Source organism: Haliotis rufescens, unplaced genomic scaffold (genome assembly GCF_023055435.1).
Source record: "Haliotis rufescens isolate VD_foot unplaced genomic scaffold, xgHalRufe1.0.p SCAF_1, whole genome shotgun sequence".
Lineage (NCBI taxonomy): Eukaryota > Metazoa > Mollusca > Gastropoda > Lepetellida > Haliotidae > Haliotis > Haliotis rufescens.
This window is the reverse complement of record NW_025963779.1, coordinates 36551632-36577429: the sequence shown is the minus strand read 5'-3', so window position 1 is coordinate 36577429 and position 25798 is coordinate 36551632. Positions and strand designations below refer to the sequence as shown.

At 42.2% G+C, this 25798-nt stretch overlaps 1 protein-coding gene across 5 annotated transcripts in view; it reads left to right on the top strand.

Moving 5' to 3' along the window:
• LOC124135689 (advillin-like) overlaps nucleotides 1–25798 on the top strand; it is a 61952-nt gene that overhangs the window by 22917 nt on the left and 13237 nt on the right. For 4 of the 5 annotated variants that reach the window (XM_046501148.2, XM_046501147.2, XM_046501150.2 and 1 more), the window contains exons 2-21: nucleotides 4036–4193; nucleotides 8168–8242; nucleotides 17133–17189; nucleotides 17303–17380; nucleotides 17510–17562; nucleotides 17910–18009; nucleotides 18323–18433; nucleotides 18538–18604; nucleotides 19347–19479; nucleotides 19616–19694; nucleotides 20061–20162; nucleotides 20341–20488; nucleotides 21014–21117; nucleotides 21503–21649; nucleotides 22726–22812; nucleotides 23564–23629; nucleotides 24108–24194; nucleotides 24360–24443; nucleotides 24957–25018; nucleotides 25414–25513. In XM_046501148.2, coding sequence (XP_046357104.2) covers nucleotides 4036–4193; nucleotides 8168–8242; nucleotides 17133–17189; nucleotides 17303–17380; nucleotides 17510–17562; nucleotides 17910–18009; nucleotides 18323–18433; nucleotides 18538–18604; nucleotides 19347–19479; nucleotides 19616–19694; nucleotides 20061–20162; nucleotides 20341–20488; nucleotides 21014–21117; nucleotides 21503–21649; nucleotides 22726–22812; nucleotides 23564–23629; nucleotides 24108–24194; nucleotides 24360–24443; nucleotides 24957–25018; nucleotides 25414–25513 — 1898 coding nt within the window. Of the gene's footprint in view, nucleotides 1–2509; nucleotides 2556–4035; nucleotides 4194–8167; nucleotides 8243–17132; nucleotides 17190–17302; nucleotides 17381–17509; nucleotides 17563–17909; nucleotides 18010–18322; nucleotides 18434–18537; nucleotides 18605–19346; nucleotides 19480–19615; nucleotides 19695–20060; nucleotides 20163–20340; nucleotides 20489–21013; nucleotides 21118–21502; nucleotides 21650–22725; nucleotides 22813–23563; nucleotides 23630–24107; nucleotides 24195–24359; nucleotides 24444–24956; nucleotides 25019–25413; nucleotides 25514–25798 lie in introns of those variants that run through there. The other variant, XM_048395807.1, reaches the window with a different exon arrangement.

Genomic DNA, 25798 nt, shown 5'->3' with positions numbered 1-25798 from the left:
GCTTTGTTATAAGTTGCACATTAAAACACATACCATACACTGGTGGAGGTTCGCGGTTGTGGTTCTGATGAGTTACTCTCCGTGTACTACATGGTAGGCTTATGGACTCAATATCCCATCTTCAAACCCGGGCCTCTATAGTCTATGTAGTTCCACGGAACATGTGGTGTTGAGATGGCGTCTCCCATGTACGATGATGTGGCTCGACAGAAACAACCGCTGGGGTTTGCTGGCGTAATCACCTCGTTCTGTTGAAAAGATGACTTTCATTTGGCGCTCATTCTTGCAACCATGTTGTGTTTTGAGTAACCGGAGGTTGCACGAATCACCTTCCAAGTGCGATATATGCGGAACTTACTGCGCATGTATAACGTGGTCCAGAGGGGGAGTAGGTTCATATTTAACGTCGCGTCGGCAATATTTTAGTCATCCAGCGACGAGGTTGCCAGGGACGAAAGCGCTGGAGGCTCTATGTAGCATTGTATCTCGTGTGCCAGGTTCGGTAATGTGTAAGATGCATGCTTGTGTGCTTGTTTGCTTGTGTGAGTGGTCGTTACATGCGATGTATATTAAGGATAACCTCTGATTTGTATTTGTATAAGTGCAATAGTGTCCACTTATATATAGCCCCAGGCGAAACAAAACCCCTTAATTCATCTAACAATCAACACCAAAATAACCATGCCGGAGTATGCCGAATAACATTTCATAACTACGTTTTAATGTAGTTAGAGTCGACTGAAGTGAAGATCAGGTATTATGTCGTGTGACCTGGCAGTGTCTGTTTTTGTCTGTATCAGACCTGGTAACATCTCACCATGATATGAGTGCCACGTTGTTGAATGCGGTGTAATCACATTCACTTACGGTCAAGTTAATTTCTTCCCGATCGGTGTATAATAATAATAATAATGATAATAATAATAATAAAAATAATGAGTAAGTGAGTATTGTTATACGCCGCTTTTATCAGTATTCCAGCACTACTACTACTACTACTACTTAAATTTATTTTTTTTATAGCGTTAAAATCCAGCTAAAATTAACTGCTTGAACGCGCCGTTGAAAATTGCACGACACTGGACACAATATAGAGAGAGTGGAAGGGTTTATATACAGATCTTGGTACCCCGTCGGAACTACACAGTTAGCCTCGTCGCGCACCAGTGACTAATGTATTTCATGCTGCCCGTGTGGATACATATATATACACTAGCTGTAACGTTCGAACATAAACTGTGAGCTAAATGTAACGCATAATGTACGTGATTTAGTGTCATCTAACTAAACACCACCGATGCGTGGCCAGTCTCGCCTGTTGGCCTTGCGTCGAGCTTGTTGTCAGGTATCAGTTTACAGTTTATATACCAATGTATTCTTTTCGCTGCGCTACGCTCAGATCTATGTGTGTAGTATAGAGGTGTTGTGGAACGGCGGGATCAGTTGAACTTAAAGGGTAAATATCTTCGGTTAGCATTTTCTCTATGAAAAATACATATAGCGATATATCGTCAAATGTTGCTTGAACGTCAGTAGGTAAATGAAGCCCAACGTCTCTGTAAATATGAAGTATCCTCTACTTTATCTATTCGTTTCTACCTTTTTTCATTTTGCCACCATCATTGGTCTCATGAATTCTAAGAATGTTATCATGTTTTTGATGTCTTTGAATTATTTCACGGGCGACGTTGGATAACGTTAATGATCTTGAATAACGCCACTTCAATATGTTGAATTGACTTTACCTTAAATCGTAGCCAATTCACGTGTTTGTTTAACTTATTATGCTTGTGAAACTAAAACGGTAGCTCAAGTTAGTTTAATTCAACAGACATGTTTCAATTAATGGAGATGAAAATATTTAATTATAACCCCAACCTACGCAAGGTAATATTGCTTTTAGATAACTCCAGAGATTACGACCAGAAACCATTGATGCATGCTCATTACGATAACAGTATTAAAACTATATTGTATGAAACCGACCCTATATGACCCCATTGTGTGGTAAACATAATTCTTGTCAGCGTTGATGAGACATGCTGATACTCGGGTGATTATATTGACCAGGGTTCCATCCCACTTGACTGTATTGTATTCTCCACCACGTGGTGTTGCTACAGATTACACTATACCTAAGGCTTCAATCATCAGCTTTAGTGAACACCACAGAGGCGATGAACGGTATCCGTAACTGATGAAATCAGCGCAAGCCACCAGGGCGATGACATCACAAATATAACACTGAGTGACATGGTGTAGTCATATACCTATTGTTTCTAGCGTCACTTGAGTATTATTGATTATCAAGTGTCGTGAAGCAGCTAGAGAGATATAGCTGATTCACCCGAGGTATGTATAACGCTGACGTGGTGTGTGAGTGTAGCCCAGTGTCCGACATGGGCCAGTACCGTAGGCCAGGATACTTGTTTGTTTACCTGTAGTATAGAGGTATATGTACTTGCAACGTTAGTCTTCCTGACCAACATCGGGTGGTGTGGTGTGGTGTGGTGTGGTGGTAACGTGGATGCATGCAGTGAGATGCTTCACTGGAAGTAAGTAGTCGACGTGTATATACCTGTATTAGCCTGTGCAAGAGCCCCGACCCATAAAGCGTTCGTTGCACTACATGTACGACATTCGTAAGTTTGTTCTAAACGAGGGAGTTACTACAGTCGTAGCAGGACGAACACTTTCTGGGTCGGGTCAGGTATCCACACGTATGTAATTTCTATACACCTGCATCGAATTGTATAATTTCACCCAACACTCGTGATCGGAATATTTAAATTTCTGATTTGAGGGTACCTTGGTTCAGACGAATAAATTGAACATTTACAAATCGTTATACATAAAGGTTATGAAAAGTTGGGATAAATATTCAGTGATGATGTATTGTTCTGATGCACGTAAAGTGACATTTTCACACGTATTGGCCGCGGGTTTAACCATTAGCCGATAATGAGGTTGGCGGGTGACGTGATTTAGTTTGTAACTGGTTTCTATGTATAGACCATTAACATGATTTAATAATGCACCATTCACCGCCAATCACTCCTGAATCATATTTGTGACAGTGACGGTAAATCACTGTGTATTCCATTACCATATGCATTCAGCTGCGTAACGTGGTGCTATTATAGGAATAGTAAGTAGGTGTGTTCCACACAGTCGTTTATCTGTGGGACGATGACCTGTATTGTGTGAGCAACACCAGGGCGCGACATCGTCTACGGCGGGGGCACACCACCTATAGACAAAGGTGAAGAGAAATCTAGAATGTTAGTATACTGCACTAACACACATGGGCACAAAGCTATCTAGAATGTGGGGGTACATCACCAATAGACACAAATGGACACAAAGCTATCTAGAACGTGAGGGTACAGCATCAATAGACACAAAGCTATTTAGAGTTTTAGGATACACCACAAATAGACAAAATTGGGTCGAAGCTATCTAGATTGTTAGGGTACAGCACCAATGGACAAAGGTGAACAGAAAGCTATCTAGAATGTTAGGGTACATCACCAATAGACACAAATGGACACAAAGCTATCTAGAATGTTAGGGTACATCACCAATAGACACAAATGGACACAAAGCTATCTAGAATGTTAGGGTACAGCACCAATAGGCACACATGGACACAAAGCTATCTAGAATGTGGGGGTACAGCATCAATGGACACACATGGACACAAAGCTATCTAGAATGTGGGGGTACAGCATCAATGGACACAAAGCTATTTAGAGTTTTAGGATACACCACAAATAGACAAAATTGGGTCGAAGCTATCTAGATTGTTAGGGTACAACACCAATGGACAAAGGTGAACAGAAAGCTATCTAGAATGTTGGGGTACATCACCATTAGACAAAAGTTTGGGCGAAGCTATCTAGAAGGTTACGGAATAATACCAGTAGTCTACTATAGGGGCAAAGCTACGGTGAGGGTAAAGTATGTCGCCACTGGTAGAGCAGCACGATCTTCTTGATTATGCAGTATGTTTATTACATTATCGATTGTTTTCAGATTATCCCCGTAACCAGACTACCCGCGCTTCCTGTCGGTCACGTGTTTCCTCGAGACGCCTGGGGTCTGCGATGAGTGGATCTGGACTAGGGGCAGCCATCGACGCCTTCAGCGAGGTGTCCCTGGACAGGTCCGGACTCTTCATCTGGAAACTCGAGGTACCTCCATTACATAATTACTGTTCGAGGAGGTCCCCACATTCACTCAACCCCATTACTGTATCCTCAATGTTCGAGGAGGTCCCCAATGTTTTTTAACTTCATTAAAACATTAAGACGTCATGTCCCTATAATGACGGTACCTTAAGCTTGTCCATGTGAGCGCGTGGCGGTGAACGCTTAATTTCTCTAAAGCGATTACGTACTATACCTTAATCATTAGATGATTAATTTCATCGAGAATTCAATAAAGGCTTTTCAGGTCCGTCGTTAGTGCACTGTTGTTCCTCTCCTAATGAAACTCGGTTGATGGGTGCTTCTCAAGATGTCATTTAATATACCATCTATTTACTGTCACTGCTATATTAAAGTCGTAGATGGGTCTATCAATCTTAATATCTTATGATTTGTAGGATTCAAAAGAGATTTTAAAAATAAATCAATCAATATGCCTTCTGTTTTATGAAATAGGTTTTTTTTGTCAGCCAAAGTTGATTCGATGGGAGTGTATGGCCTCTGCAAATCGATAACACCAAATGGACTTACAAGTACACGTCATGTCTCAATACCTCAGGATAGATTAAACCTTCATTTTCCTTATTAACTGAAGAGATTCTAATCTTTATTCCACGTTAAATACCGGAGGTATTTTTGAAGTATGCTCCGATCTATTAGCACCTACCCTACCCCCATTCCGGTAAAAGAAAAACTACCATTATCTGAACCCATTGCTGACTATATATCTGCATTCGATGGCTTCAGGATACCGATCTACTCTTTATGGCTTCATGGCTGTAAAACCCCACCACAACAACACATTTAAGATTGGATACTTACGCACTAGGCGGGGAGGGCATCGTTCAATCGAAGTTTTTGATGATGCTATCTAGACTCTAGAGAGGCAGTTGCATCATCTGCACAAGAGACGAGAAGACGAGAGTGAAGCGGGCGCCACTTTCTTATAAGCTGGCATACGATTGCTGGTAGATTTTCTGCTAGGCTCACTGTCCTCACTGTTCTTACGAACTGTCGTTTTTTATGAGGATCGTGCATGATTTCTATACACGATCGGTTTTAAATACACGGGCGGTTGCAGCAGCTTACTTATCATGCATGCCATGCAGTAACAGCAAGAACAGGTCTCATTATCTGGACAGTAAATGCTTCCATCTCTCCTCCTCTCCAGCATCCCTGGCAAAGTATCAAACATCTGTATGCTGGATGAAAGGCACGGTGATCCATACTTCCCAGCATTGGTCTCCTGTGACAGTCTATGCTTCCTCTTATCGGGCCGCATAAGTCTATTGACGGCAACGAAAGCTGCAACGTGTTGCTGGCGGTTGTGTTTTCTTGGTAGATTAGTTTTCAGATACAGTTAAGATGCGGTATGCATTACCGATGTCGTTAGATTAGATTGTCGGCGTTTTGCTTGTGATAGGTAAGGGAATTGAAAGTGGATTGTGTCGCTCAGAGCGATGTCAGTGTCCCCAGCCTCTTGTCTTGGGGCTAAGAGTGATTGAAGCGAGTGGGTCATTGTATTTACGCCAATGTCGTAAAATATTAATACAACGGCCTTTAAAGTCTGCGCCATGGTTTTGGGGCTTTTGCTTTTTGTTGTTTAACGCCACACACAGCAATATTCCAGTTAAATGGCGGCTGTCTGTAAATAATCCGAGTCTGGACCAGACAGTCCAGTGATTGATATCATGAGCATCGATCTACGCAATTGGGATACGATGACATGCATCAACCAAGTGAGCGAGCCTGACCTCCCGTTAGTCGCCTCCTGCGACAAGCGTAGTCGTCTCTTACGACAATCATGGGTTGCTGAAGATCTACCCTGACCCGGATCTTCACAGGTTCTGCGCCATGCACACCGATGCAGCTTCACGATAAGTATTGGGTACTGGGAGCATATGCCGCCTCTGAATCTCCAGGGATAAATAAAAGGGACCGGGGTTCTATTTTGCTCCGTAGTTCAAAAGCGAATCATTGGACTAAGAGAGCGTGTACCTATCGACATGCAGGTGCTTTATTTCTTAAAACTCACGGCGTGATACCTCCTTCACTCGCTGGTAGTATCTGTTGTGGCTGTGGAATTTAGACTGTCTACGTTCCAGGCATTGATTACCGTATGGATAATCAGATTTATCTTAGCAAAACCATAGCAGTCTGCCACTCATGTGTTAGGTGTAGGGAACATGGTGAGGTGATTCAAGGAGATTCCCACCCGATAACAAATACCGGCAGCTTTAAGAGACGGGTCATCCCCACTTTTCTCAAGTTGTTTAATCTGAAAAATGCAAAAAGTGGTTGAAATATGAAAATATCCAGATTGAAACTAATTAGTCATTTGTTTGGTAATGTTTGTGTCTATCATCGGTTCACTTCCGGTTTGTCTCCTCCCATTTTGCATACTAGTTTAATTATACAAGTATATTTTTTAACCATTTATGGTATTAGTCAGTGTGTTGAAACTGACTGTTTCCCGAATACTTCAAGGATTTTTCAGCTGATCACATGGATTACTACCACTTGACCATATTGCTGAGCTATGTCATCGTTGCCGTGACAATTGGTTATTACATCAGAGTGCATGTACTGCCGGTCGTAGTTGTTATCACCCTGCTTGTCGTAAGAGGCGACTAACGTGATCAGGTGGTCACTGACTTGGTTGATGCATGGCATCCCATCCCAATTATGTAGATCGATGCTCATGATATGAATCACTGGATTGTCTGGTCCAGACTCGATTATTTTAAGACCTCCGTCATATAACTTAAATATTTCTGCGTTAAACAACAAGTAAGCAAACAAACGTAGTTGTTATCCTATTCAAGCAGGAGTGAAGTACCATCACCGACCAGGTGGCCTTAGAAATAGAAACTGTTTCTTGCTAATGAGTTCGACCAGCCTAATGTTTCTCAAATGTCAGTGTGTTGCATGTCTATTACCTTTTCAATACTATTTTGGTTACACATTACCATTATTCTCACGTTTTATGTTTAAAGAACAACTGGACATGTTTCCAATTCGTAACCAGTCAGTTGATATTATTCATTGCTGATCCACGGTCAAATCCAGATTTACTTCCTGGGATTATTTTTTTACACCTTCATTTTGTGAAAGCATATTTTTCTAAAATATTCCATACAACTAGTGATAGCAGGATGGTTCGTGGGTAGGAAGTTCTATCCTCCCCACAACGTCTTGTGTGGTATGTAGATATATAGATACACTATTTCAACAACCGCCTCCGTGGTCTAGAGGTGGAGCGTACGCCCGGAGAGCCGCGTCATACCAAAAGACGTTAAAAGATGGTACTTGTTGTTACTCTGTCTGGGGCTCGGCAGTAAGGGGCTAAAACAAGGACTGGTCTGCTCGGAGTCAGTTTTCTGTGTCTGTGTGGGGTATTCATGTTAAACTGCGGCATGGTATCTCAATGAGCTAGCACTATAAATCGACATCAGTCCGGACTAGTACAAGCAGCCGCACACACACACGTGCATGCACGTCGCTACATACGTGCGATAATCTTGGACGCGACGTTAAACCCCATTTCACCTAACCTCACTATTTCAACATATGATAATCTTCCCACGTAAAACAAGATACACGTGTTTGGAATGTATGATTACAGTTTTGAAAAGTCTCTACTGCAGTTTTTGTTTATCCTTCAATTGACCACCCTTGATAAACCAGTGTATCTCCATTGTATGAACCCATTCGCCGTCATAGCTTTGTTTTAAGCCCGAGTCGAAAGTACGACGCTGAACATACATGTAGTCGTCCAAGTTATTACTTTCACAGTCAGAGAAATAATGTGCTAAGTTCGAGATAGACGCGATAGAGGGGTGACGTCATGTGAGGGTATAAAAATAAAATGGAGATATAATACACTGAATAATGGAGGATATGTTCCGATTCCGGGTTGTGTCCTGCGCATTTCTGAAAGCATATTTTCTGTGTTTAAGGGTCGACGGTTACATCTGGTGGAAGGTAACGACCACGGATTTCTTCTGGAGGGGACGGCCTACATTGTACTACAGGTAGGCAGATCAGTTCCTCCCTACATTGTACAACGGGTAGGCAGATCAGTTCCTCCCTACATTGTACAACGGGTAGGCAGATCAGTTAGTCCCTACATTGTACTACAGGTGAGTAGATCGGTTCCTCCCTACGTTGTACTACAGGTGAGTAGATCGGTTCCTCCCTACATTGTGAGTAGATCAGTTCCTTCCTACATTGTGAGTAGATCAGTTCCTCCCAACATTGTACTGCAGGTAGACAGATCAGTTCCACCCTACATTGTACAACAGGTAGGCAGATCAGTTAGTCCCTACATTGTACTACTGGTAGGCAGATCAGTTAGTCCCTACATTGTACAACAGGTAGGCAGATCAGTAAGTCCCTACATTGTACTACTGGTAGGTAGATCAGTTCCTCCCCACATTGTACTACAGGTGAGTAGATCGGTTCCTCCCTTCATTGTACTACAGGTGAGTAGATCGGTTCCTCCCTACATTGTGAGTAGATCGGTTCCTCCCTACATTGTACTACAGGTGAGTAGATAGGTTCCTCCCTACATTGTGAGTAGATCGGTTCCTCCCTACATTGTACTACAGGTGAGTAGATAGGTTCCTCCCTACATTGTGAGTAGATCAGTTCCTCCCCACATTGTACTACTGGTAGGTAGATCAGTTCCTCCCTACATTGTACTACAGGTGAGTAGATCGGTTCCTCCCTACATTGTACTACAGGTAGGCAGATCAGTTAGTCCCTACATTGTACTGCAGGTAGGCAGATCAGTTCCTCCCTACATTGTACAACGGGTAGGCAGATCAGTTAGTCCCTACATTGTACTGCAGGTAGGTAGATCAGTTCCTCCCTACATTGTACAACGGGTAGGCAGATCAGTTAGTCCCTACATTGTACTGCAGGTAGGTAGATCAGTTCCTCCCTACATTGTACAACGGGTAGGCAGATCAGTTAGTCCCTACATTGTACTGCAGGTAGGTAGATCAGTTCCTCCCTACATTGTACAACGGGTAGGCAGATCAGTTAGTCCCTACATTGTACTGCAGGTAGGTAGATCAGTTCCTCCCTACATTGTACAACGGGTAGGCAGATCAGTTAGTCCCTACATTGTACTGCAGGTAGGTAGATCAGTTCCTCCCTACATTGTACAACGGGTAGGCAGATCAGTTAGTCCCTACATTGTACTACTGGTAGGTAGATCAGTTCCTCCCTACATTGTACAACGGGTAGGCAGATCAGTTAGTCCCTACATTGTACTGCAGGTAGGTAGATCAGTTCCTCCCTACATTGTACAACGGGTAGGCAGATCAGTTAGTCCCTACATTGTACTACTGGTAGGTAGATCAGTTCCTCCCTACATTGTACAACGGGTAGGCAGATCAGTTAGTCCCTACATTGTACTGCAGGTAGGTAGATCAGTTCCTCCCTACATTGTACAACGGGTAGGCAGATCAGTTAGTCCCTACATTGTACTACTGGTAGGTAGATCAGTTCCTCCCTACATTGTACAACGGGTAGGCAGATCAGTTAGTCCCTACATTGTACTGCAGGTAGGTAGATCAGTTCCTCCCTACATTGTACAACGGGTAGGCAGATCAGTTAGTCCCTACATTGTACTGCAGGAAGGTAGATCAGTTCCTCCCTACATTGTACAACAGGTAGGCAGATCAGTTAGTCCCTACATTGTACTGCAGGTAGGTAGATCAGTTCCTCCCTACATTGTACAACGGGTAGGCAGATCAGTTAGTCCCTACATTGTACTACTGGTAGGTAGATCAGTTCCTCCCTACATTGTACAACGGGTAGGCAGATCAGTTAGTCCCTACATTGTACTGCAGGTAGGTAGATCAGTTCCTCCCTACATTGTACAACGGGTAGGCAGATCAGTTAGTCCCTACATTGTACTACTGGTAGGTAGATCAGTTCCTCCCTACATTGTACAACGGGTAGGCAGATCAGTTAGTCCCTACATTGTACTACTGGTAGGTAGATCAGTTCCTCCCTACATTGTACAACGGGTAGGCAGATCAGTTAGTCCCTACATTGTACTGCAGGTAGGTAGATCAGTTCCTCCCTACATTGTACAACGGGTAGGCAGATCAGTTAGTCCCTACATTGTACTACTGGTAGGTAGATCAGTTCCTCCCTACATTGTACAACGGGTAGGCAGATCAGTTAGTCCCTACATTGTACTGCAGGTAGGTAGATCAGTTCCTCCCTACATTGTACAACGGGTAGGCAGATCAGTTAGTCCCTACATTGTACTACAGGTGAGTAGATCGGTTCCTCCCTACATTGTACTACAGGTGAGTAGATCGGTTCCTCCCTACATTGTGAGTAGATCGGTTCCTCCCTACATTGTACTACAGGTGAGTAGATCGGTTCCTCCCTACATTGTGAGAAGATCAGTTCCTCCCTACATTGTACTACAGGTAGACAGATCAGTTCCACCCTACATTGTACTACAGGAAGTCAGATCGGTTCCTCCCTACATTGTACTACAGGAAGTCGGATCGGAATATGTCCCCTAGATGCACATTTCCCTTGAGAACCTTTTTACACAATAAGAAATTAGCTATGAACACACAATGTCATTTAGAACGTGGTCAGATGTAACAAATGTTATAAGTCCGGCAACTGGTAGTCTAGATCACGTACTTTGTGTACCCCTCTGGGGGACCACTTTCTGAATGGTATTGTGTGTTCATTGGTTTCGGACATGGGAACCGTGCCAATTTACACTTGTCAGAGGGGCACACAAAGTACGTGATCTAGACTACCAGTTGTCGGACTTTCATTTTTGTGGAAGACTCGGTGGCTGAGTGGGTTAGATCGCTGACTTTGTGTGCTGGCGATAAGGTTGCTGGCAGTGTGGGTTCGAATCCCGGATGGGACTCAACCCCAACAGTATTAGAATCTGTACTTTACTAATAAAGTGTTATCCCAAATATAACATTTGTTACAAGAAATTTGCTGTTATCAGAAACAGACCTACGAAAAAAATAGACGTTTGAATAAAGGGGCACACGGATATCTAGCGCAGAAGTCGAGTTAGCTATATAAACAAAGTTGTCATGTGGATCACTTGATATCTATTTTAGGCATATTTTAATGTACGTTTATCTGTAAAATGTCTGTGCTCAAATATATTTTTGAACTATATCACTTTTATATCTGCACGAAGACGTCAGGTTTGTATAATACTGGATAACGTGGCTGGTACAATGGATGTATTATAGTCATTGTTGCTCCAAGCACAAAGTAGCATTCACAGTCATTCCTTAGCGAGTAGCTTTGTGACAAATCCTGAGAGATCCCACAAAGCCGATGATTGTCCACTTTAGTACCTCGCTTCATGTTTCTGCATACCATGGATGTCATATCAAATCTTCTATCAATATCAGATCGGGGTAAGGCTCCAACCGATATTGACATAAACTAGTGAGGGAGCTTAAATGGTTCTGAATTCCTGTTGATATGTTAGATTCGCCTCTTCTCGGGCCAGGCAATCAGGCTGTATCTGAATGTGCTGGCCGTGCCTTATAATGCAATATACAGAAAACGCAACGATACAATGCTGTCTCTTCGTACTGCGAAATGTAATTAAATCCAGACTATCCCCTACAGAAATACTAAGGTAATAAGAACATATTTCCCAATCATGTGATGCATGCTATAGGAGCTTTACATAATATACTACACAACAGAAGTTACAACTCACGATTCTTTCACATGACATCAGGAGACCTGTCATGGCATGACATATTAACTGGCGTAATATGAAAATCGGGTATATATCCACATCGAGGGAATCTATTCTTTTGCAGAAAACCATTCCCATTTTGGTTTGCATTTGAACAATAATCCACTTCTGAATACTTTATAAAAATGGTGTTAAAATATCGTGTTCTGTTCACTGAGATCAAAGCCATAAAGGATCACGCTTGAAGAGTTCTCTGTATTATTACCTTGTGTTCCAACCTTAGCTGAGGTATTGGGCATGAAATCAGGTATAGTTGTTGTGACTTGATGCATGAAATCAGTTTTCACAAATAAGCTCATTAACCACGGCCTCCAAGAGTAGCAATTTGGAGATAAGCATTAAATCCACAGACATGTAATGTATTTGAGTCCCTGGCATTTAGACATCAATATACAGGGTCGAAGGGAGTGATTGTCTGGTAGGTTACGCTCTGGTAGGTTACGCTCTGGTAGGCAGGGTGGATAGGAAATAACACAAAATCGATCAAGTTATAGGTGTGTGTATGTAAGAGGTTGACACCCTGTATTCAATAGTCCCGATAGGTTAAGTGCACGCGAACAAACGTCGTGATATGCCTGTTTCCATCTCTGGCGAGGAGTGTGGTTGGTCTTGGAAAGCGTCGTAAACCCACACGCGAATGACAGCCAGATGACTGAAACCGTTACCTTGGTGTTTGACGACATACACTGACCATGTCGAGAATGCTCATCACACTGCGTGAAACATGATGTGTACTTTGATATTGTCCAGCCGCAATATGTTATCTGTATCCGGCCTAGGTTACAGGAGTGAGTTTGTCACATTTTGGCATACATTTTGACATTGCCTCGCACATTTTGAAATTACACAGGACGGAGGACTCTTCTGGCAGAACTCCTGGTTCCATCATTATTTGACAGTGATTCACAACAGATGTTTATGATATGGCCCGAATAGGTTTTGTCGCTTTTATTTGTTAAAATACCATACAATCAAACTCCCTGCGGCACAAGTGACTCAAGTACATTCTACAGAGGATAGATATATTTTGATCATGATGCAAACGTCATTTGAGGTGAAGGGTTTGATACTCTGAACAAGTTAACTATGAAAGATCAGAGAAAATAGTGTTCAGACCAGATATGAAGAGATATAGTTGCTTTCTCATCTACTTGGTGTCCCCTTTAAGACATGCGGACCATAATAGTCATGGAAAATAGCAGCGTGTACCACACAGCTATACTGTATCAAATAAACAATTACATACAAAATCAAAAGAAGTATGTAAAATGCCAAATGGCATTATGTAAAGGTTCACGACGTCGAATTCGGTCTTGGTATTCGGAGGTCTTACAACTCTCACCAAGACCGAATCGGAGGCCGTGAACCGACTTTTAAACCGACATCTTTTCAGACAGATACACGCATCGATCAAATATTGTACTTTGTATTTATCTAAAACATAAACCCCTATTTCAAAATGGGCTAGTCTAACGCTCATTAATATCCTAGCGCGTGCAGCAAGGGCATTACGTGTATTGCACGTGCACGAACCGGTGGGCCACGCACGCTGTCACAAATCATGTGCACAGTGTAACTTTAAAAACTTCATCACCTGCCCCGGTGGCCCAGTGGGGAAATATTGAGTTACAAAAAAAGCCAGGTTATATGTGGTTGCATGTTCGATTCACATCATGAAATTTTCCCTTTTGAAAAAATCTTGACTTCTAGCCAGTCGAAAATCAACATTCGATGCGAAGTAATTGATATAGACTAAGTTCAAAAGCAAAACATCTAAGCCAGTCTTACTTATGATTCAAATTAAAGTCTCAAATCTTACTTAAAACAAGTAAAACATCAAAGCAGGTCTTACTTGAGAGTAAAATCTCCCTATAAATATTCAAGTCACTCCCGGCTTTCAACTCGATTGGTGAAGATCCGGGGTAGAATAGGTCTTCAGTAACCCATGCTTGCCGTAAGAGGCGACAAACGGGATCGGGTGGTCAGGCTCGCTTACTTGGTTGACGCATGTCATCGTGTTGCGTGGATTGATGATCATAACCCCAACAACCTCTGAATTGTGTGGTCCAGAGTCGATTATGTGCAGACCGCCGCGATATATTGGTTGGTTGGTTTGTTGTTTAACGCCGCAATATTCCAGCTATGTGACGGCGGTCTGAAAATAATCGAGTCGCCATATATTGGAATATTGCTGAGTGCGGCGTTAAACAACAAACCAACCTTGCTGAAAGGAGAAGACCCTGTATAGAACAATAGGATGACGTCATCGGAGGTTATAATCCTGGATAAAACTGCTTATATTCTTTTGTTTGTGTACACTTAAATTAAATAAAATGTCAGTATACGAAGAAAATACCTCTCGCCATATTACACTGAATATCGAAATTCACACAGCTTATGCAAAATGGTGATAATATTGTCGTTCCTAATGTGGGCGTGTTCATGGCAAAACCCTACAAATTGTAAAACACGTAAAAACCTATTTTTTCATGAATAAAATTGATATATACACCAGCCTGCGTGATTTATATTAATGTATTATGGGCTGGTGGTCTGTTACTGAATTGTCTGTTTGCCTGACTAAATTAAATGATATGCCTCGTAAATAGATTAAATTGAGAAAATATATGTGAACTAAAATAGTAATATATGCCTCTATCAAGTATGCAGAGTATCGCGAATGTACACGTGTAGCAGGACGTTGAAGTGCTTCAGTCTTGCGCTGAGACCTTTGTGGACAGGTCTCCTGGACTCTTAAGACTTATTGATTAATGGTTTTCTGTAACTGAACGCATATCCTATTGAATTTCATGCAAACTTGGAGCCTGCCCAACAGCCTGCTAGTTCCACCGTCTGTCAGTCCATATAGCTAGCTACATGCCTGTCTGTATCCCAGCGACTGGCTTTATGTAGCTTTCAGACTCTGCCGTATGTTCACAATCGAACTATTTACACACGTCGATCCCCGTAAGTAACGTTGTGGCAGTTCCTGTGACGAGAGGGTATTAGATGGAGTTGCCTGACAGAGGCTAAGGAGCCGGACCGCCCTACCTCATGAATTAGGGAGACTTTTGATCCGGACAAATACTGAATGTCAAGCGAAGAATCGCTTCATTATGTCCGCTCCACGGAATCGTTAGTCTAAGACGCGGTCTGTATGGAAGAGGATATGTACACATATACGTCCGTATTTGACGAATCCATTCCCAATTTATGTCTCAGTCTGAAGATCGGTTTGAGGATAGTTCTAAACGTATAGACAAGTCGGTTTCCACGTTTGTAGAAGTGGCAATATTGCTGCCCCCGGTAACAGTTTGTAATGACAGCTTTGTAATGAATATTATTCAGTGCATCAATATACTTAAACACGGAATGACATTTCTATTTGTAAACCCAGCTGTTTCATGTGCAATTTGTAGCCCCCACTAATCAATCGGTTCGTGACAAGTTTACAATTGAACTTTCGAAATATCTCTTAGCTATGACATATAACCGTAAAGTTGATATTTTTTTTAAGTAATAAGATTCAACTTATTTCTATGATCATCACTTTGATGGGCTGAATATGCCAATTTTGCTTGTTCGTTTGTTGAATATGGGCGGTACGTCAAAGTTGGTGTGTATATTGAATATAGCGCGTGCGTCTGATATGATATGTATATTAAATATGGCCGGTAGACTTATTTGGTGTATATATTGAATATGGCGGGTACGTCTAATATGATGTGTATATTGAATATGGCCGGGACGTCTAAGATGGTGTGTATATTGAATATGGCCGGTACGTCTAAGATGGTGTGTATATTGAATATGGCCGGTACGTCTAAGATGGTGTGTATATTGAATATGGCCGGTACGTCTGAGATGGTGTGTATATTGAACATAGCCGGTACGTCTAAGATGGTGTGTATATATGTCAGCGACGTCTAAGATGGTGTGTATATTGAATAGGGCGGGTACGTCTAAGATGGTGTGTATATTGAATATGGCCGGTACGTCTAAGATGGTGTGTATATTGAATATGGCCGGTACGTCTAAGATGGTGTGTATATTGAATATGGCCGGTACGTCTGAGATGGTGTGTATATTGAACATAGCCGGTACGTCTAAGATGGTGTGTATATTGAATATGGCCGGTACGTCTGAGATGGTGTGTATATATGTCAGCGACGTCTAAGATGGTGTGTATATTGAATAGGGCGGGTACGTCTAAGATGGTGTGTATATTGAATATGGCCGGTACGTCTAAGATGGTGTGTATATTGAATATGGCCGGTACGTCTAAGATGGTGTGTATATTGAATATGGCCGGTACGTCTGAGATGGTGTGTATATTGAACATAGCCGGTACGTCTAAGATGGTGTGTATATTGAATATGGCCGGTACGTCTAAGATGGTGTGTATATTGAATATGGCCGGTACGTCTGAGATGGTGTGTATATTGAACATAGCCGGTACGTCTAAGATGGTGTGTATATATGTCAGCGACGTCTAAGATGGTGTGTATATTGAATAGGGCGGGTACGTCTAAGATGGTGTGTATATTGAATATGGCCGGTACGTCTAAGATGGTGTGTATATTGAATATGGCCGGTACATCTAAGATGGTGTGTATATTGAATATGGCCGGTACGTCTGAGATGGTGTGTATATTGAACATAGCCGGTACGTCTAAGATGGTGTGTATATATGTCAGCGACGTCTAAGATGGTGTGTATATTGAATAGGGCGGGTACGTCTAAGATGGTGTGTATATTGAATATGGCCGGTACGTCTAAGATGGTGTGTATATTGAATATGGCCGGTACGTCTAAGATGGTGTGTATATTGAATATAGCCGGTACGTCTAAGATGGTGTGTATATTGAATATGGCCGGTACGTCTAAGATGGCGTGTATGTTGAATATGGCCGGTACGCCTCAGATGGTGTGTATATTGAATATGGCCGGTACGTCTAAGATGGCGTGTATATTCAATATAGCCGGTACGTCTAAGATGGCGTGTATGTTGAATATGGCCGGTACGCCTCAGATGGTGTGTATATTGAATATGACGGGTACGTCTAAGATGGTGCGTATATTAAATATGGCCGGTACGTCTCATATGGTGTGTTCACTCAGTTTGGTTCTGATTTCAGATCTCGCTGGACAAGACGTCCTCCTTACACTTCTGGACCGGAAGGAATGCGACAGAGGTACGTTCATTGACATATTTGTTGTCAATGTCGCAGTCGTTATTCGACTTGAGAGTACATGTTTTGAATGTATCCACGGTGACCCTACCGTCCTGTCTACTGACTCATTTCAGAATGACGTCAGCAACATCCATGACCTTGCGCACGAGTTGGACGCCACAATATGTCGAGCCAGTATATTCTCCAAGGAAGTATGACGTTTATATATATACATATACCCTTCGAGTAACTATTTTATAGGATTTCATTTATTCATTTTACCCAAACGTAACGCATGTTACCATGTAACTAGGTGTCATCACGTGTCTGTGTTTTGACAGGTGCAGGGCCATGAGTCGTTATGCTTTCTGCGCCTCTTCCCAGAGGGACTTGTGTAAGTACCGACGTGCTTCAGGTATCACTAACACGTTGTCATCAGTGATATAACGTCACTAGAGACAGGACACGTTTTTATATTCTCATTTGAAGTAATTCCATCACATGCAAAGTACATATATTTATCAGTGCGTGTATAAGCCTGGTAGAAAATCGCCTTCCCTCCATCCACAGGAAGCACAGGCACTACATTATTTCATAACAATATATTAGACCTATAGGAATTCAAACCAAGGCGAATATATGTCATATCTACATGCATACTATTAGTGTTATTTGCTAATGTTGTATGAGGGTCCCGTCCCCTCCCAGTACCCTCCATCTGGATGTGGTCTTGTGTTCCAGGTATCTGGAGGGAGGACCCCACACCAGCCTCTCCAGAACCGCCCGTTACGTCAAGCGGCTGTACGTCGTCACGGGGAGGAAACATGTCAGGGCGGCCTGCGTATGTACCTGCTAGGGCAGTAGGGTAGTCTCGTGGTTAAATCTCCCTTCGTCATTCCGTTAAATTGGGGCAACATGTGAAGCACATAATTGACATCACCGACGTTATTTACCTGGAATATTGCTACAAAATATTCCTACACACTTCAACATGTCGAGAATTTCAGTTTAATTTGTCGAAGTGCAGGGAGCATATACATCTGAAGTATTATAGTTTGTATAGCACTTTTCAATTAAAATATTAATCTAAATTATAAACAAATAATTAATTAATATGCATTACCTTGCACACACTTCATGACGGTGTGTTCCAGGAGCGGCCGACGGTATCAGCACTTGACCCTTCGGTGTCGGTCATCCTGGACGGCTACCCTCGCGTCTACGTCTGGATCGGCAGCAAGTGCGGCTACGTCACACGGGTCAAGGTGAGGAACAGCCGCAGTCTCCCCATAGCATTTCCCCCATACTACGAGTATGTGATGTGTGACGTCACTGTAAGGACATGATATCACCCATACTTTGATTTCAGGCTATTCAAGTGGCCCGGCGAATACGGAATTGGCAGAGGAAAGGAAAAGCGCATGTTGTCGTTATTGGTATGTGACACCACTGTCATCATGAATATTACACGAGAAGACAGACCTTATAACTTGTAACATATTTAGAATAATGTTTTTTGTTTGCTTGATTACTTCCATAAGATGACCCAATGTTGCAGTTCCATAGTCATCACTGAACAACCATTCCCTACACTTTCGCTTGTAACACTGTTTGTTTTGTTTGTTTGTTGTTTAACGCCGCACTCCGCAATATTCCAGCTCTATGACGGCGGTCTGTAAATAATCGAGTCAGGACCAGACAACCTAATGATTGAAATCATGTGCATCGATCAACGCAGTTGGGATACGATGACATGCATCAACCAAGTCAGCAAGCCTGACCAGCCGATCCCGTTAGTCGCCTCGTATTGCAAGCATGGGTTACTGAAGTATTTAGACGGATCCTTACCACCAATAGAACTATATGTCAAAGGAGGTTTTATTTTCTTTCATCTATAAATAAAATTGGGAGGTAAAACTTATGCGTTGTAGGACACCAGTGGTACCGTGCTTAAATTCATTTTTCCAAGATTATTAAACTATTTCTATCACATGATTCTCAAATTCTCTTGTTTACAACATAATCCTGTTTAAAGTCTCATTTGAAAATGTCAGTAAACACCGACATAACTACAAGTGAGGATACCTGACTGATCAGATGCTAGTCAGTCATATTAAAAGTCCCAGGTCTGTCTGTCATTATAGATGTTTCATTGAAGGTAACCATGTTATTCTGTAGACGAGAAAGACGAAGAACTGAACAAGACATTCCTGAAGAAGCTGGACGAGGAGCGGGAGGAGTCACCAGTCCACCGCGAGACTAACGGACACACGGGCATTGACCACACCGACGAAACTATCACGCTTCGCCGGTAAGGAAGCGAAGGAAATATTTAGTTGGTGTCTCTAAAAGGAGATTTGTTATAATTTTCAGTAACAAGCCGTTTCTTTCCTCCATTGCCAGCGTTGTGTGAATACTGATATCACGTTAACGCCTCTTTTCCCCAGGGTGAGTGGAGATCGGGTGTTGTATGACATGCCCTACGCTGCACGGAAACCGCTCCAGTACAAATACCTCGTGTCCTCGGTAGGTTCATGCAACCGTCTTGTCTCCTCATTCTGATTGAGTTTGTCAGGTTATTTCAATTTTATAACTGCCTGTTAGTTTCATGTGGGTACAGTTATTAGGGGACATTTTAGTGGACATTTTCTGTTAACAAGAGTATGGCTGTGACAAACCATGGGTCATAACCAGGGCGAATATCTGATTCGAAACCCCAACCAGCAGATCCTGACATAACTAAAGGACGCAAATATATAATTTTTAATGTAACTCTTTTTCTGGTAGAGGTAAATACATAGTTAATGGCTTTATTCAGGGAATTTATCAAATATACGTATTGTGAACAAGGAGTATATGTCTAGGGATGAGTATTAATCTAATTTGCTGTAGTCGTGCTACCTGCTGGACACTGGACCGGACAACCCAGTGTTTCTATGGGTAGGATCTCACGCACCGGTCTCCGAGGTCAGCAATGCTATCTCAAGAGGAAAGGTGTGTCTTTCAGGGCTATTCACTCATATTCACTTTACGTTATGAAGCATTGTCTAATGTATAAAATAATAAAATAGTTTATATGATATCTAGGTCACGGAATTTGGCTCTGTCGTAACCTTCTTGCCTTATCCCATGTTCCTGTTGACTATTTCACTGTGTTGTTTTACCTGGGTAGACATTCTCAGAACACAAAGAGTACCCTGACAACGTGACTGTGTCCCGTGTTCTGGAGGGACACGAGCCGTTAGTGTTCCGCCAGGCCTTCAATGACTGGAGAGATCGGCCGCAGAGTCAGACCAGGAAATACAGTGCCGGCAATATGGGTATGTTGCTCAAACATAGTGGTCGTGTTCACGGATATCTAGCTAACATATTTACAGTGCTTAATGGCCTCATTTCACAAAGAAATCACAGGCCGACCCTTTGCTTCGTATTGTTTAAAAAAAATTAAATTGTCTGCCAGAAAAATACATCGTTGCAATATGTTTTGGGTAATAGGTGTAATTAAAAAAATATATATGGTTTTGCAGCTGTAGCTGAAATATCCCCCCCCCCCCCCCCTCAAGAATATCCAATGGTTGGTCTCTTTGCGCCCCCGTTCTTTATCGTAGACCATTGTCCTGATTTTAATGGGCCATGGACACTAATATTGCTGGAATATTGCTAAACGCGGCGAAAAACAATAGTCATTCACTTCATGTCGATGTATTAAGGATAATTTTCACATGTAATGAATGATTTACAAAACATTATCCACATACATCTGAATGACCGCCTTGTCCTATGTTCTGTGATAGTCCGCTATACACGGGAAGATGATTGGTATGATTGCGTCCTGTTGCACACAGGTAGGGCGTTGTTCTCCCGATCCAGCAAGCGAACTGTAGCTAAAGTCTCCGACACATTGTCAGAAGATACAGTGGAGGAGAACAATGTCATCTTCACAGACGAGGTTGGTTCATGACTGCTGTCACATCATATTGACTTACCGTATTCACGTCTGTGGTGCCATCGTTTTGAGGTTAGACCGCAGTTTGGTCCACTTCAAATGACATCTTTGACAAATTGTTCTGTAAGTGATTAGTGACACAAGTACACAAATGTGGCAAAATGTGCTAAAAGGCTAATTTCAGAGGGCTTGGGGTGGCATAAGATCTATTGTTTTACACGAAGAAGCTTCAGTCTAATTTGCTTAGGATATGTAAATACCTTGCAGATATTCGGTGAGAGTTCTAAGTGTTGTTGAGTAATATTTGGGTTCCATGAACACCCCTGTGTTATAAGAGCCCTGGCCATCTATGGTCTATATTTACGTTATGTATATGTTGGCATTTCAGCAGCTAGAGGTGTACGTATTGAAGGAAAACTCCCTTGAGTGTGTGGAGAAATGGGATAACGGTACTTTCTCAAACGGCCAGTGCTACATCATTAACAACCAGCACCTAGCTGACCGGCATTGCAAAAGGACCCTGTACTACTGGACGGTAAGCCCAACATTCATAGCAACCATGTATACAAACACATCACTATCTCAGAAGCTGGAAATTGAGGGCCATCAACAATAGGAGTATGTGAATCAACTCGGCAAGGATCGTGTCATTAAACTATCTCTTACCTCATCAGTGGGAGAAATATTCTTCCAAAGGAAGGTGGGATACACTTTTGAATTCAGTACTTTTACTTTACTGCGGAGTACAAAGAGGCAATGCATAGGTGGCACTGTTTGAAGTGATTTCCCACCTCATCTGTTGCATATGTAGATCTATGCATTAAACTTCCGAGTGACAAAACATTCTCCACAAGACGGTATGACAAGATTGATGGCTTCAGCTTCCCAACAGTCAACTCTCCCTGCATGTCGAGCAATATTCCTGAATCTCCAGCCTTTGGCGTTTACATTTCCCAACTTTTGTGATACAATCGAGCATTCTCTATGTGCCAAGATTTCAAAGAGCGTCATACGACTCTTGCTCAGAGGTTGTTTGATCAAGGTTACAACATACTAGGCCTCAGTAAAGTTTTATAATAGACATGTATAGAACATTTAGAAATTTGATGCATCAGTGACAAAAATGATGTCCGATGCATGTCCCATGCGTTGAAAATGTCTGCACCTTCATTCTTGTATGTTAAGAGCAAATTGCATTATTTAGTGGGATGAGACACTCGTTAAGTGAGGTTCCGACAAGAGGAAGGCCAAAAGGAAGGCCGACTTTTGATGTACGACATTTGCGTTCGTATTTAAAGTCTCCCCCGCCGAAAACGGGAGTCGTGGTTATTAACAAAGAATGTAGTTACCTCTGCTTTCCCGAACAAAATGAATATGCATTAACTATGGCTAGCAATCGATATTGTGTTTCTTTTTCTCTTGGCAACCATTATTACCAGGTTACATTTTGTGCGTTTTATTTCGTGTACTGTCCAAGTTGCCCTTGACTCAGGTTGAAGCTAGTCAAACCCGGGCTGCCAGAAATGGGGAACCCTGGGTTGACTCAGGTCACTCAGATGTTACTAATCGAACGTGCGTTATGTAATTAATTGCTATGTTCTCTCGTCTCAGGGGTGTAAGACCTCCGCCTCAGACAGGACGAGGATCGTGGAGTTGGCGATGGTGATGGAGGAGGCATACAGCCACAATGTCGCCTTGGTACGTTACGTCTGAACGACAGTAGATAAAGCAGGAAATGTTTCACAAACTTATCAGTTAAATTTGTCTCTAAATTCTAAATGAACTGTTGTCGTGTGCCATCAAAAGGACTCGCTCTGGCTGTAACAACGATTCTGCAAATGTAGGGAACCATGTCGTAAAAGTGTAGATCGGGGTGCTGTTCAGGTGACAACTAGTACCCATAGGGTATAGGGGATAGCCGCCCATTACATTTCACACTGATCGTTTGTAAAGGGGTACATACATAAGAAAGGTGGTGATTCCGACTTGCTCCTTCGTACACAAGGCACAACAATGTACACTTAAGTACGAAAATTGTCATTCAGCTATTATCGTATGTTAATGAGGTCAGGTGATATCCGATTGCGTCAATCTCAAAGAGATGCCATTTTGGAAATTGTTACCCAAATATAGCCAAATGCCTTTTGTAAGGAATCTATGTCAACAAGTCATCGGATCATTTGTGTAAGGGGCGGTCGGGTAGCCCAGTGGTTAAAGCGTTCGCTCGTCACGCGGAAGACCCAGGTTCGATTCCCGACATGGGTACAATGTGTGAAGCCCATTTCTGGTGTCCCCCGCCATCTTATTGCTTGAATATTGCTAAAAGCGGCGTAAAACCAAAGTCAATCACTCATCTGTGTGCCAAATGACTATTACATTTATCTCTGTATCTGTTTCAACAAATCAGATATTGGGGAGCATGATGTGCTGAATATTGATTTTGTTTTAGGTGCGTGTTTTAGATGGAAAAGAACCCAGTCACATGCTGAACGCCCTGGGAAATTCAATGATTGTCGTAAGGTTGATTTTATTCATACACTACGAAAACATGTTAGAAACGTAAAAGATGCGATAATGTCACCAGTGCAGACCGTTATAGTGAATACTGTATTCACAATACTGGGCAGGCTGTTGGCCAAGAGTACAATGACTGTTTCCATGTAGGATCCATTTCACTGAGATACATACATAAAGGTACACACAACGTCATTGCTTCATCGATATCCTCAAATTCGTGACATGAAAAAGGTACATCGATAGATTAGATTTCTTAATTCAATTACACTGCGGTCGGTTCTCCTTAAAAGCATTAATTAAAGCAGAATGTATGAATATGAGCATCTGCAAAGATTATTCATTGAGAATGTCTTTCTTATATCGACATACCATGGACTAACAAGTAAAACGTGATAGTCATCTTCAATATCATCCTTACTGCAAAACTTTAGTAACATCTGAAGTATTATCATTGATTCGTCACATTATATGTACAGTTCGATACAGACCTGGAGGAAGCGTCCCCGTCAGTCCAAGTGTTCTCTGTGCGGGAGTTTATCAAGGGGAACATCAGAGTAGCTCAGGTAAACACTGATACTGGCAGAATCTGTTATACGTTTTAATGATAACATTAAGAAGCGAAGGCGTGGTGGGCTGGTCCCGAGAAATGATTATTTTCCATTTACGATCATTGCTGCCCCTAAATATGTAAGTCAAAAGAACGCTCAGGCCTCTGTTGTGTTTTCCAGGTACCGCCTACAGCAACGTCACTCAATTCGTCGGCAGCTTTCGTGGTTATCTCCCCTGATGAGTGTTTTTTGTGGTATGGACGGGTACGTGCAAGAGAACATCATTTATTGTGACGATATGTTGTAAACTTTCTACGTGTTATGACCATGCTTATATGGTCGTAATATTAGTTATTGTGTAACTAATTTGAATAATTTCTGTCGAAAAGCGTCTTCCTTAAGCTATGTCAAATTGTAAGAAAACCTGTAAGCCTTGATGTGAAGCCACATTGTCAGGATTCTGGACGAGCGCCTCCATATGCACAGATACCAGATTATGATTCATCCAGTTACTCCCCATTTACCCAGGCATCCCTCTCGGAGACTGTTTGTGAGAGTTATAACTCTCCACGTGATAACCAGTGACTGACAATTCAATGGCAATTTATCTAATTTTCTCGCTTTGTTTAAGTTTATTTTAAGTGTGTTGGTATCCATTTCTTGATATCTCAACATAATGTATTGCCATAATGTGAAAGCGTAATTGTGCTAAAAATCACAAACAAGCACCCGTTGTCAGCAGACAGGTATACGTGTTGTGACCTTGGACTGTTGCAGCGTTCTGGTGGCCCTGAGAGGGAATACGCCAAATACATCCTTGGATATCTTCATCCGTGCAAGTAGGTCGTACTGATTTTCAGTGTCATGTTGAAACATACATTATCGTTCTAAATTTCACATTAAAGTACATTATCTTTCTCAATTTCACATTAAAGTACATTGTCGTTCTCAATTTCGCATTAAGGTACATTGTCGTTCTCAATTTCACATTAAAGTACATTATCGTTCTCAATTTCGCATTAACGTACGTCGTCGTTCTGTGGCCACAAAAGCACTCACGAGCCATTTACGATACTTTTGCGTGTGTGTGTGTGCGTGCGTGCGTGTCTGTCTGTCTGTCTGTCTGTGTGCGCGCGCGTGTGTGTGTCTGTGTGTGTGTTCTACATGTTGCTGGTGCGGATCCTAAACTAACAACATGGCGTGTGTGTATGTAGGTGTTGCTCCATTGTTGTAGAATGTACGACTACGACATAGTGACGGAGGCGAAGGAGACGGAGGTGTTTTGGTCGGTGCTGGGCGGTAGACGCCAGTATGAAGCAGAGTACATCACCACGGTAACCTTCCTCGAATAATCACTCCATGTATCAGAAAAAATGTTCCAGGGATTCCTGGCGTAACAGGTCCCCAGTCACATGCTACAATAGTACTCCCAACTGTGGCCAAGTCTGTCATCGTTCCATAACTTCCTGCATAGTGGCCAACTGGTTTGTCTGATCAGAATTGAGAACTTCACAGACAGGTTACAATACCACTGTGACTACAACAATAATCTCCTTCCTTACAATTCTCAATTTCATGGAAATAATAGTCAGACGTACTGACAATGTAACCAGTTGTTG